This window comes from Pan troglodytes, chromosome 10, assembly GCF_028858775.2.
Source record: "Pan troglodytes isolate AG18354 chromosome 10, NHGRI_mPanTro3-v2.0_pri, whole genome shotgun sequence".
In the NCBI taxonomy this organism is placed as follows: domain Eukaryota; kingdom Metazoa; phylum Chordata; class Mammalia; order Primates; family Hominidae; genus Pan; species Pan troglodytes.
Window position 1 is genome coordinate 41485271 of NC_072408.2, and position 12305 is coordinate 41497575.

Below are 12305 nucleotides of genomic sequence, written 5' to 3' on the forward strand. Positions count from 1 at the left end.
ATCCTTATCATTCCTCCATTCCCACAACCACTGCCCTAACCAGGACTGGCTCCATAATTTGTGGGACCCAGTGCAAAATGAAAAAGCAGAGCCCCTTATTCAAAAAGTATAGTATTAAGAATTTAAAAACAGTGATTGACGAGCATTGAACCAAGCACCAGGCCCTTCAAACTGCAAGGCCCTATGCAGTTGTACAGGTGGTCTGGCCCTAACTTAGGGCCATTCTATCTCCCGTCTGAACTAGTGCCTCTTTACCCATTTCGCTCACCCCCAGGCTGCATGCCTTCATTCTTTACTCACAGCAATCTAAGTGCAAATCTCACCAACTCCTTCAGCATGAAACCAGCTCCTTAGCACGATACACAAGGTCCCCCTTGACCCTGCCTGCTCAACTCTCCAAGCTCTTCTCTGTTGTTCTCTACCTCATGCCCTTTGTTGGCTTCTACCTGAACCTCTGCACCTCTACACATACTGTTCTCTTTGTCTAGAATGTCCCTCTACTTATCTCCCAAAAAACTCTCCTGTTCATCATTCAGAATGCAGCTCAGTAACCTCTCTGTGAACCCTTTCCTCACCTCCTACTTAATAGTATGCTCCTTTTCTCTAAGCCTCTGATATATCATTCTGGGTTGTTTTGTTTTGTTTTGTTTTTTGAGAAAGAGTTTTTGCTCTGTTGCCCAGGCTGGGGTGCAGTGGTGCAATCTCGGCTCACTGCAACCTCCGCCTCCTGGGTTCAAGCGATTCTCCTGTCTCAGCCTCCCAAGTAGCCGGGATTACAGGCGCGCACCACCACGCCTGACTAATTTTTGTATTTTTAGTAGAGACGGGGTTTCATCATATTGGCCAGGCTGGTCTCGAACTCTTGACATCAAGTGATCTGCCCACCTTGGTCTCCCAAAGTGCTGGGATTACAGGTGTGAGCCACTGCACCCAGCCATGTATTTTTTGTTTGTTTTTTGTTTGTTTTTGAGACGGAGTCTCGCACTGTCACCTGGGCTGAAGTGCAGTGGCGTGATCTCGGCTCACTGCAACCTCCACCTCCTAGGTTCAAGAGATTCTCCTGCCTCAGTCTCCCAAGTAGCTGGCATTACAGGTGCCTGCCACCACACCCAGCTAATTTTTTGTATTTTTAGTAGAGACGGGGTTTCATCATATTGGCCAGGCTGGTCTTGAACTCCTGACCTCAAGTGATCTGCCCGCCTTGGCCTCCCAAAATGTTGGGATAATGGGCGTGAGCCACTGCACCTGGCCTAAAATATAACCATTTTTAAATGGAAAAAAAACATGATTGGGTCACAGGCTATACAAAAACAGCAGACTAGATTTGGCCCATAGGGTGAAGTTTACTCACCCTTGCTCTGGAGAATCGATTAAGCATTTGCATATTTATGTATCTGTCTCCCCTAGTAGACTATGCACAAGGCCATATATCAGACGTTCTTGTATCCCCAGTGTCTAGATCAGAGTCTGGTGTATAGTAGGCACTCAATACTAAGTTGTTGGGTAAATGGATAAATGAATGATTGAACAGGACCCTGATCCCTTGAGGAGAATGAAACCAGAATTCTGGATGCCTCATTCCCCACTTTTCTTCATCTGACTTCGTTTCTCAAATGTGCTAGGGTGTCACATGGGTCCCTCTGACTTGAACCATGTCTAAGCCGTGGAGACAAGAAAGGTACTGCTCCTCTGAAACAAACCCAAGGCTTCTGGGGGTACCTAAAGTTGCTCCTGGAACTTGGTCTTATCTTTTGGCCCTTTGAGGAGTGGCCCAAATGTTCTGATGCTCTGACTCCGTGCCCTAGCAATTCTTGGCAATGATCTTACAGATGAGTTCTGCCATGCAAAGAGGGGAAGAAAACAGAGTTTGGGTTTCAGGAAGGAGAAAGGAAGAGTGAAACTACTCTGAGGTAAGTAGCGGGGGAATTTCAACAGAGAAGCCTAGATTTCACTAGCCAAAGCAAAATGAGTAGGACCGGAGGTGGTGAAGGAAGTGGCTGGGATTGGGTAACGGGGGAGTTTCTTATTCTTTCAGTGGACTATAATAGGATACGTAAGAGCAGGATGTCTCCTGCTTGAAGCCTAACTGTCCACCAGAAAGGACTGCTCTTTGGGTGAGTTGAACTTCTTCCATTATAGAAAGAATTGAAGGCTAAGAAACTCAGGTAAGCACTTTTGTCGTGGGTATACTTTTACCTTCTTGGTCTCCTCATCTCCCAGGTGGTAACAAACAGAAATGACTAAAGCCTATATGTGTGTGTAGTGGAAAGGAGCAGAGGGAACTGAATACAGAGAGGATCCTGAATACAGGATGCTGAATAGAGAGAGGGGACTCCTGGGGGTCTTTGGGGATGGGGAAGGAATTTAAAAAGTTGGAGGGCACTGGGTTTACTGAGAGCAGTGGGATGGATATAGAAGAGGACTGAGGTTTGGAGCAGAATAAGACTAAGATACTTAGGCAAGAGATATTTAGATAAAAACTTGGGGAAATATTTGAGAATGGGAAAGGACTAAGAGAACCTAAGGAGAGAGTTAGGGATCTTGAGATGAAGAGGCCTGGGAATGGTTCAGGAGGATACTGAATTAAGGTGAGGTCCAGGAGCAGTTTAGATGTCCAGGATCCCAGAACTGTTCAAGAGATCTAAGTTGAATGCTAGGTTCTGATTCCCTCTTCCTCTTCCACCCTCTGCCTCTTTAGCCTCTATCATGTGGAACAGCTCTGACGCCAACTTCTCCTGCTACCATGAGTCTGTGCTGGGCTATCGTTATGTTGCAGTTAGCTGGGGGGTGGTGGTGGCTGTGACAGGCACCGTGGGCAATGTGCTCACCCTACTGGCCTTGGCCATCCAGCCCAAGCTCCGTACCCGATTCAACCTGCTCATAGCCAACCTCACACTGGCTGATCTCCTCTACTGCACGCTCCTTCAGCCCTTCTCTGTGGACACCTACCTCCACCTGCACTGGCGCACCGGTGCCACCTTCTGCAGGGTATTTGGGCTCCTCCTTTTTGCCTCCAATTCTGTCTCCATCCTGACCCTCTGCCTCATCGCACTGGGACGCTACCTCCTCATTGCCCACCCTAAGCTTTTTCCCCAAGTTTTCAGTGCCAAGGGGATAGTGCTGGCACTGGTGAGCACCTGGGTTGTGGGCGTGGCCAGCTTTGCTCCCCTCTGGCCTATTTATATCCTGGTACCTGTAGTCTGCACCTGCAGCTTTGACCGCATCCGAGGCCGGCCTTACACCACCATCCTCATGGGCATCTACTTTGTGCTTGGGCTCAGCAGTGTTGGCATCTTCTATTGCCTCATCCACCGCCAGGTCAAACGAGCAGCACAGGCACTGGACCAATACAAGTTGCGACAGGCAAGCATCCACTCCAACCATGTGGCCGGGACTGATGAGGCCATGCCTGGTCGTTTCCAGGAGCTGGACAGCAGGTTAGCATCAGGAGGACCCAGTGAGGGGATTTCATCTGAGCCAGTCAGTGCTGCCACCACCCAGACCCTGGAAGGGGACTCATCAGAAGTGGGAGACCAGATCAACAGCAAGAGAGCTAAGCAGATGGCAGAGAAAAGCCCTCCAGAAGCATCTGCCAAAGCCCAGCCAATTAAAGGAGCCAAAAGAGCTCCGGATTCTTCATCGGAATTTGGGAAGGTGACTCGAATGTGTTTTGCTGTGTTCCTCTGCTTTGCCCTGAGCTACATCCCCTTCTTGCTGCTCAACATTCTGGATGCCAGAGTCCAGGCTCCCCGGGTGGTCCACATGCTTGCTGCCAACCTCACCTGGCTCAACGGTTGCATCAACCCTGTGCTCTATGCAGCCATGAACCGCCAATTCCGCCAAGCATATGGCTCCGTTTTAAAAAGAGGGCCCCGGAGTTTCCGTAGGCTCCACTAGAACTGTGACCCTAGTCACCAGAATTCAGGACTGTCTCCTCCAGGACCAAAGTGGCCAGGTAATAGGAGAATAGGTGAAATAACACATGTGGGCATTTTCACAACAATCTCTCCCCAGCCTCCCAAATCAAGTCCCTCCATCACTTGATCAATGTTTCAGCCCTAGACTGCCCAAGGAGTATTATTAATTATTAATAAATGAATTCTGTGCTTTTAATGCTCAGGTGTGGTCTCTGGGGAAGAAGGAAACAGGTCACGGTTAGGCTCAGGGGCCAGGCTAGGAGGAGACCATACTATTCCATCCCTCCTGCATGACGAAATCCTATCACCATGTGCATGCTCACACATATCCCTAAAGCACCTGTGGCCACCAGGAGCTGGAACCTAATACCTAAGGATTCAGGGGTACCTAGGTCAAAGCAGGAGCAGGAAGCAGCTGGCCTGGGACATAGCCTTTAGAAGAGGGGTTTCTAGGTAATAAAACATGTGAGGTGATTTAAGAGGATTAGCCTGCCTTTTTGTTTAATTTCCCAGAAATGGCCTCTGCCCCTAACCACTGCTGCCAGGATCCGCCATCCCTACAAACAAGTTTATTCAGCTCAAAAAAGTTTTATAATCCAGCTTTGATATCTACTCCAGTGGGTCCAGTCCCCCAGCCCTCACTCTGTGCGAAGGGAATGGTCATGGAGGAGGACTCCTTGGTCTGTAGAAATGGAACTGAGCTTAGCTAAGGCAAAGGCAGAAAAAGGTTCCAGCTGCCCTGGCAGGGTCTTGCCCATGGGGCTAATTCACCTGAGTCCCAGGCCCTCAGTTGCCTTGCATTTGTCATCTGGACTTATGAAAGCAAGAGAACAGGCCTGGTGGGGTGTCTCACACTTGTAATCCTAGCACTTTGGGAGGCTGAGGTGGGCAGATCACCTAAGGTCAGGAGTTCAAGACCAGCCTGGCCAACGTGGTGAAACCCCGTCTCTACTAAAATACAAAAATTATGGGCCAGGCACGGTGGCTCATGCCTGTAATCCCAGCACTTTGGGAGGCAGAGGCGGGTGGATCACCTGAGGTCAGGAGTTCGAGACCAGCCTGACCAACACAGAGAAACCCCATCTCTACTAAAAATACAAAAATTAGCCCGGCATGATGGCGCATGCCTGTAATCCCAGCTACTCAGAAGGCTGAGGCAGGAGAATCGCTTGAACCCGGGAGGTGGAGGTTACAGTGAGCCGAGATCACGCCATTGCACTCCAGCCTGGGCAACAAGAGTGAAACTCTGTCTCAAAATAATAATAATAAATAAATAAAATAAAATACAAAAATTAACCGGGCATGATGGCGGGTGCCTGTAATCCCAGCTACTCGGGAGGCTGAGACGGGAGAATCGCTTGAACCCGGGAGACAGTGGTTGCAGTGAACCGAGATCGCGCCACTGCACTCCGGCCTGGGTGGCTGAGCGAGACTCTGTCTCAAACAAAAAAAAAAAAAAAGAAAAGAAAAAGAAAGCAGGAAAACAAAGACTCTAGTTAAAAGGGCTCAGGGGCCAGGCTAGGAAACCATACCATTCCTTCCCTCCAGAATGACCAAATCCTGTCACAGTGTGCATGCTTACACACATCCTTAAAGCACCTGTCGCCACCAGGTGACGCTGGTTCTCTGCGTTTCCTTTCTGGCTTCCCAGTTGAGGACACAAGGCAGGACTGGGAATCCAGAGACCCCTGACCAGGGAGTAGAGACCCAGGGATCTTCACCCTCCCTTTCCCCCAAAGCTTAGGAAGAAAAGTGAAGAATGAGACATTTATTATTCATGAGATATTACTGTCTACTTGGGGTGGGGATGGGGGAAGTAGCGGTGTGGGCACTGGGGTGGCACTGGGGTGGCACTGGGGATGGAATGTGAGTCATGCTGACCTTAATGCTCTGGCTGCATGTTGTCCCCTCCCTCCCCCAAGTCCATGGTTTGAGAGAACAAAGTAAAATCTGAAGATATTAAGGGCAGAAAGAACCACAGTTGGGGAGGACAGATTGATACCCTCACATGCAACACACTTCTAGGGTCCAGGAATCCTGACTCCTAATATGGAACATGCACTTTTGGGTGTCCTCCTTCCACGAAAGTCACAGGAGCCTAAACCAAATCAAGCTGGGGCTACTAAGGCAGGGGTCCAGGTAAACTGTTGGACCAATGAAGAACAACAGTTTATGGGTGTAGAGACAAAGGTTTCAGTCAAGGCTCTCTCATAGTTAGCTCTGGGAACTTGAGCAGATCTCTGGACCACTCTGGGGCTCAGATTTTATCATCTGTACAAAGCGGGGTGCGGGGTACACTCTTAACACGTGCCCAGTGCAGTTCCCTGTACATATTTCATGTAATCCTCACAAAATTACCATGAAGTATCTATTATAATTTCTTTCTTACAAATGTGAAAACTGAAGCACAAATAGGTTAAGTAATTTGTCCAAGGCCGAATGCCTAATACATTGTAAGACCGTGATTTGAGGGCAGTCTCAAATCCGCCTTTCTAAAACTAGGATCAAGTGTCCAGATGATCCCTAACTGTCCTTCCTATTCAGACCTTCTAAGATTCTGAAAGTTGACAACTCTGAAGAGTTGTAAAAGGATTTACTTTACATGTCCTTAGAAGGCAAATCACAACGGTGTCAAGTAGAAAGGTGAAGCAATAGGGATTGAGGTTAGACCTCAGAAAGGACTTCCCAATTATCAGTCGCTGGGGGAAAAAAAAAAAAACTCAGGAGACACAGAAGGAAATCCTGGGGTCTAAGACCATAGAGGACAGATCTTAGCAAAAAAGCAGCCACCCGCCACGGCCCACACAGCCACCCCAGCCCCTAATTTCAATAAGGGCTGAATGAGGGGAATGAAACTGAAGAAAAGCCAGGCTTTCTTGAGGCCTTGTCTCTCTTGCGGTTGTGTTTGGCGAGTGAGGCCATGCACTGGGTCCCTCGTGGTGCGTTGCTCATGCGTGTCTCGGGAAGTGTGTGTGTTTGGAGGCCCTTTATGCTCACGAGTGTGAGTCAGTGTCTGTCTCTCTTTGTCTCTTTATCTCTGTCAGTCTCTCGCGCGAGTCCGAGCTCTATCGCTGACTTTCTGACGCTATCTCTCACTGCCTCTCTTTGTCTCTTTCCATCTGTCCGTCTCTCCTGCAGGCTGTCTTCATCTCCTGTACCTCTGTTATCGCCTTTTTTTTCTCCTAAACTCGTCTCTCCAATCCCCGCTGCCGCGCTCCCCCCGCCCCCTCCCCAGTCGCCCGCCAGGGCTGTGCTTGCTCGTTCGCACGCTCTCTCTCTTTCGCTGTCTCTTACAGGCAGATTTATGGTCAGCCCAGGGCCTTTCATTGGCCAAGCGCTGACAAAACTTGATTTAACGCCGCCTCTCATTGGCTGAGCTTGACAGGCCGATTTACGAGTCACTCTACCATTGGCCAAACCACCTTGGCCCTGATTTATGGCTCAGCAGCCGCGGGGAGGGGGGTGCAGCTGCTAGGGAGTGAGGAGTGAGGATGCCCCTCCCCTCCCCTCCCCTCCCCTTCCCGCCGCGTCCCTCCTCCTCTCCCCTGCTTTTTTCCCCTCTTTCCCTCCCCTCAAGGAATGGCGCTCCCTCTACCTGTTCCTCAGGCCCCCTCCTCCCTTCTCTTTCGTCCACTGGGAGGGGAAACTGGGGTGTGGTGGTGACGGGAACTGAAGGGATGATGGCGTCTGAGGGTACACATGGGTGGAGGAGTCGAGTTTGAGGGGTGTGGATGGGGGCCGACAGGGAGAGCAGAGGAGACTGAACAGGGAGAGAGGATTCCGAGCTGAGGAACGAAGGGGAAACTGAGAGGGCAAAAGGATGACAGAAAGAAAGGAAGGCTGAGGAGAGAAGGAAGGCAGGGGAAGAGAGAGAGGGTTAAGGAGCTAAATGGGGGGTTGGGTAATTTGTCCAAGATCCGAGAAGAAAGAAGGAGAGATGAAGAGAAAGGATGCATTTGAGGGGCCACACGGGCTGAAGCAGGGAAATCGGGCATCGAGAGAGGGACTTTTCAAATCTCACTATCCAGACTGAATAAGAGACAGAAATTTCCTTTTCACACAATGGCTCTGAAAAGGAAAAGCATTAGAGAAGCAAAGACAGAGAAAGGCGCAATAGGGAGGTGAGAGAGAGGGAGAAGCAGGAAAGGACAACTGGAAGGTAATAGCAAAGAAAAGAGAGAGGGAGAGCGACAGAGAACTAATGGGGAAGACCAGGAGGAAGGTAGGTTTTTGGTTTTTTGTTTGTTTTTAGGGGAGGGAGGAAAGGTGCAGTGAGAGAAGACTACTCCCCAAAGGAAATATGGACAGAAAGGCTCCTCCTCCTCCCCTATGAAGACCCATTGGCGTCTGCAAGGGGACAGACGAGTCAGGCGCCTCCCCCAGGAGATATTCTGCTTCCTCAAGGCTGCAGTAAGCTCCCCATCCCATGCACCTCACTCCTCCCCTTGCCCACCTCCCCAGTTAAATTTATGAGTCCAGGGTGGCCTTCAGGAATTAGGAATATTTATGCTTCTTTGAGAGTGAGATTTAGAAGGTGATAAATAAGGGTCCACTGGGGAGTGCAGCTGGGGGCTCCTATTTTTAACAAGGCCATTTTCCCAAGGCCCCACCCACACATTCCCTCTCCTCCTGAGCCAGAGAAGGAAGCACAGACGGAGGTGAGGAATGGGTTTCAGGTATCAGGAAGAGGGGTTGACTGTCCTGTAGAGCCCCTCAGAGGACTGCAGAGCTTTACAGCAGAAAGGATTGAAGGCAGATAGGGGAGGAACTTTCCAAGCATCCTGGCATTTGTATAGCCCCTAGTGTGCAGTTAACAACATTTTTGCAGAAGGTGGGGAGAAGCCCATTTCCCCCCTGTCCCCTTAAGCTCAGTTGCTGAGGAATAGGGGAGATAAGCCAGAAAATTCAGAGGCAGATTTCTCTGGCCTGTCACCACCCTCACAGGAAAGGAAGACTTGAAATCCCCCACCTCCACAGACCACAACCTGGATCCCTGGGAAAGGAGGCTAGGAATGTGGGGCTCAGGGCATCTCCTAGGAGTCTTGGCCTCCAACCTGCCCACCCTCACTGCTGCTGAGAATTAAAAGCAGCCAATAGTTCTTGACATCCCTTGCTCTGGGCCTCCAGGAAATTGAGAAGGGGTGGTGGATCTGCCTATGGATCCACATACCTTCTCCAGCCCTCACCTCTAGAAGCCATGTGTCTGTGACCCCCCAACCCAGTGAAAGGGCTTGTTCTGGGTTTGGGTGGGTAGTGAACAAAGATGGAGGTCCATAATATAAGGGAGACCTAAGGAAAACAGAGCTGGGGAAGAGTCACACATCGCCCCCATCCCCCATGCCCTCCAACCGCTATGGCCTTAGCAAGGATGGCCACAATGCACATGCGTACATACACTAGACTGCTGCCTGGAGTGGCAGGAGGGAGGGAAGGGTCTAGACTGGCCCTTTAAGAGCCACTTAGGGTCAGAAAGCTTGGGCTACAGAGAGGGGAAGGAGCTGATGTCAGAAGACGGATGGGCAGCAAGATGGGGATTGATGCTAATGGGGGAGTTAAAGCTAAGTACCCAGACACTCAGAGGGCAGAACTGCAGATCTGTCTTCCTTATGCTCACCCCCCTCTCCAAACCAAGGCTGTAAATCTGCCTCTTCAACTGGGGGAAGGGGGACTGAGGAAAAAAGACATGCTCTCTTCTCCCCTTTCCTGTTTCTTCCTTACTTGGTGTGCCCACACCACCCCCCTCCACCCAATTCTTTTGTCCTCTCCCATTCTCTTGCAATCCACGACCCCTTCCCACTAAAATTTCCAATTTTGGGCTTTGCATCAGAAATTGACAGAATGGTTTCAGCTTGCAGAGGAGTTTAAGAGAGACCACAAGTTTTCCCTCACCAGACCCGGGTGGGAATGCTTGGTGGGATTGTGGTAAGAAACTGGTAGATTGGTAACTCCCAGATCCCTCAGTTTCTCATCCTTCCACTCTCTTCTCACTTGGAGGTAACTCTAGCAGCCATCTTCCAGGACAATAGGGTAAAGGCAAGAAGCAGGAAGTTGGGTGCCAGGGGCTGGAAGGGGCACGAAAGATTCTGAGCTGGGTTTGTGGAGGCTTCTGACACACTGAGATTCTAGAGGGGCTGGTGGTGGGCTTCCAAGGGCAGCTAGAGAAGCTGCGGGAGCTGTCCACTGAAAGATATACAGTCTGGTTTCTCGGAAACTCCTGGATCATACCGTTCCCTCTCCTCAAGCACACACCCTGTCTGCTGAGTAGAGACAATTTCGGGCCAATAGTGTATTTACTGTAAAGGACCAGCTGCTCCTTGTACCTCTCAGGAGGGAGTTGGGGATCTTAGGGAAGAAGACTTTTTCAGAGGGGCTAGAGCTAGAATTAGCCCTTGGTAAATTTCATTTCTTTCTTCTTTCTTCAGGTGAGACTGTTTCTCCCACCTTTCAGGACCCATAATCACCCTTATTTCCTTTCCTACTGGCAACCAGGGCCTGTTCTTGAGAAGTCCCTCTCTATATTAGAGGACAGTCCCTCTCATCTGTTGCAGTATTAGGCCTGAACTCTTTCCCAGCCCTGGAAACAGTTGGTGCCTGATTGCCTCTAGTTTCCAAATCCTCTTCCATATCCATAAAAGAATAACCCTAAGATATCAATCTCATCTCTTCCTTTCTCCCAGGTTTTCCTTCAGAGGCCTAAAATCACCTCAGGGTCATACTCTTCTCTGTTTTCCAAGTCTTCAGAGACAAGGGAGAGAGGAAAGCTGGAGTGGGAAAATGGGGTTGTGAGCAGCAGCCACTGGAACCCAGGCTTCCAGCCTCCCAGCATCCGGCCTAGTGCTCCCTCCTATCTGAAGGAGGTCAGCCATTGCCCTCAGCCCTGGTCTCTGGCTACTTCTCAATACTGGTGATAAATCCTGTCTTTGTCTCCCCTCTGACCCAGGCCCCAGGCAGGCTGGGGGTCAGAGCTGGGGGAGGGGTCAGTGTGGAGGAAGGGGAGATACAAGGAGAATGGGGAGGAGAAGATAGACAGGAGCAGCTGGTGGGCAGGCATGGGGGGTGGGCAGTGAGGGGATGGGGCTCTTCATTCTACAGATCCTGGACATTCCAGCAGGCCTGCATTCCAAGTGAGAAAGCCAGGATTGCCGAGTTGTGGAAATACCTTTGGAATGGTCCCTTGAGCATCCAGAATACTGGGAGATGGGGGTCTAGTATGGGGTGCCTCAAGGAAAGAGACTGCTGAAAGAAGTGGGAAAATGTTGTGGAAATCATCCTATCCATACCGCAGACCCCTGTGCAAATGTGCCATGCACACACACACACACACACACACACTCACACACACAGGACTTACAGCATGAGGGAGCCCCGGAGAGCCAGGCTGCCCCTTGCCTGGCCCCTCCCTAGTGGCCTTCTCTTGCTGTGACTTTCCTGTTTCCAACTCTATTCTTTTTCTCTGCTCCCAGTCTTGCCTTCCTTCTTTGTGTCTCTCATTCTCCCAGTTTGTTATTCTCACCGTCTCTCAGCCTCTGCCTCGGTCTCTCAATCACTTTTTCTCTCTTATTTTGTTTCTTTCCATCTTCTTGTCTCCCTCTCGCCCCTCCCCAAATTCCTTGGACGCTGCTCCATCTGTCCTGTTTCTGCCACTCTTCAGCCCAGCCATCCCTCCTACCTCAGTCCCACCTCAGAACCCTGTTCTGACCCAGAGGAGACCTTTGGGAGTTAGATTCCAAGAATAGATGGAAAGGAGAAAAGAGGCTCTGAATGAGTCCCTGCTTTAGTGGGAGGTCTGGGAATCATACTGGGTTATGATATGGCACGGAAGGGCGGGGTGGGCAGAAGGTGACCAGAAAGAGAAGCACAACTAAGGGAGGTAGGGTGAAATGAGAGGGAAGAGATTGATAAAGAAAAGGCATAGGCCGGGCATGGTGGCTCACACCTGTAATCCCAGCACTCTGGGAGGCCGAGGCGGGCGGATCACCAGAGGTCAGAAGTTGGAGACCAGCCTGGCCAACGTGGTGAAATCCTGTCTCTACTAAAAATACAAAAAAAAAAAAAAAGCTAGGCATGGTGGCGCATGCCTGTGATCCCAGCTACTCGGGAGGCTGAGGCAAGAGAATCGCTTGAACCCGGGAGGAGGAGGTTGCAGTGAGACAAGATTGCACCACTGCACTCCAGCCTGGGCAACAGAGCAAGACTCCATCTCAAACAAACAAACAAACAAAAAAGGACACCAGGCCGGGTGCAGTGGCTCATGCCTGTAATCCCACCACTTTGGGAGGCCAAGGCAGGTGGATCACTTGAGCCCAGGAGTTCAAGACCAGCCTGGGCAATATGGCAAAACATCATCTCTATAAAAAATACAAAAAGTTAGTCAGGCATGGTGGCACA

General features: G+C 50.3%; 1 protein-coding gene across 2 annotated transcripts; it reads left to right on the plus strand.

Annotated features, from left to right (window-relative positions):
- The first annotated feature begins 1950 nt into the window (after window positions 1–1950).
- On the plus strand, window positions 1951–4113 carry GPR84 (G protein-coupled receptor 84). Of its 2 annotated transcripts, none has more exons than XM_522412.6 (2): window positions 1951–2165; window positions 2699–4113. In XM_522412.6, the coding sequence occupies exon 2, from the start codon at window positions 2707–2709 to the stop codon at window positions 3895–3897; it is 1191 nt and encodes a 396-aa protein (XP_522412.1). In that variant the 5' UTR covers window positions 1951–2165; window positions 2699–2706; the 3' UTR covers window positions 3898–4113. The 2 variants fall into 2 exon arrangements, with proteins under 2 accessions (XP_522412.1, XP_063641627.1); XM_063785557.1 differs by having other exon boundaries at window positions 1951–2114.
- Window positions 4114–12305: the final 8192 nt, after the last annotated feature.

What these genes read in the sequence shown, in the direction of transcription:
- GPR84 (XM_522412.6), top strand. Translation starts at nt 2,707, where the DNA reads ATGTGGAACAGCTCTGACGCCAACTTCTCCTGCTACCATGAGTCTGTG.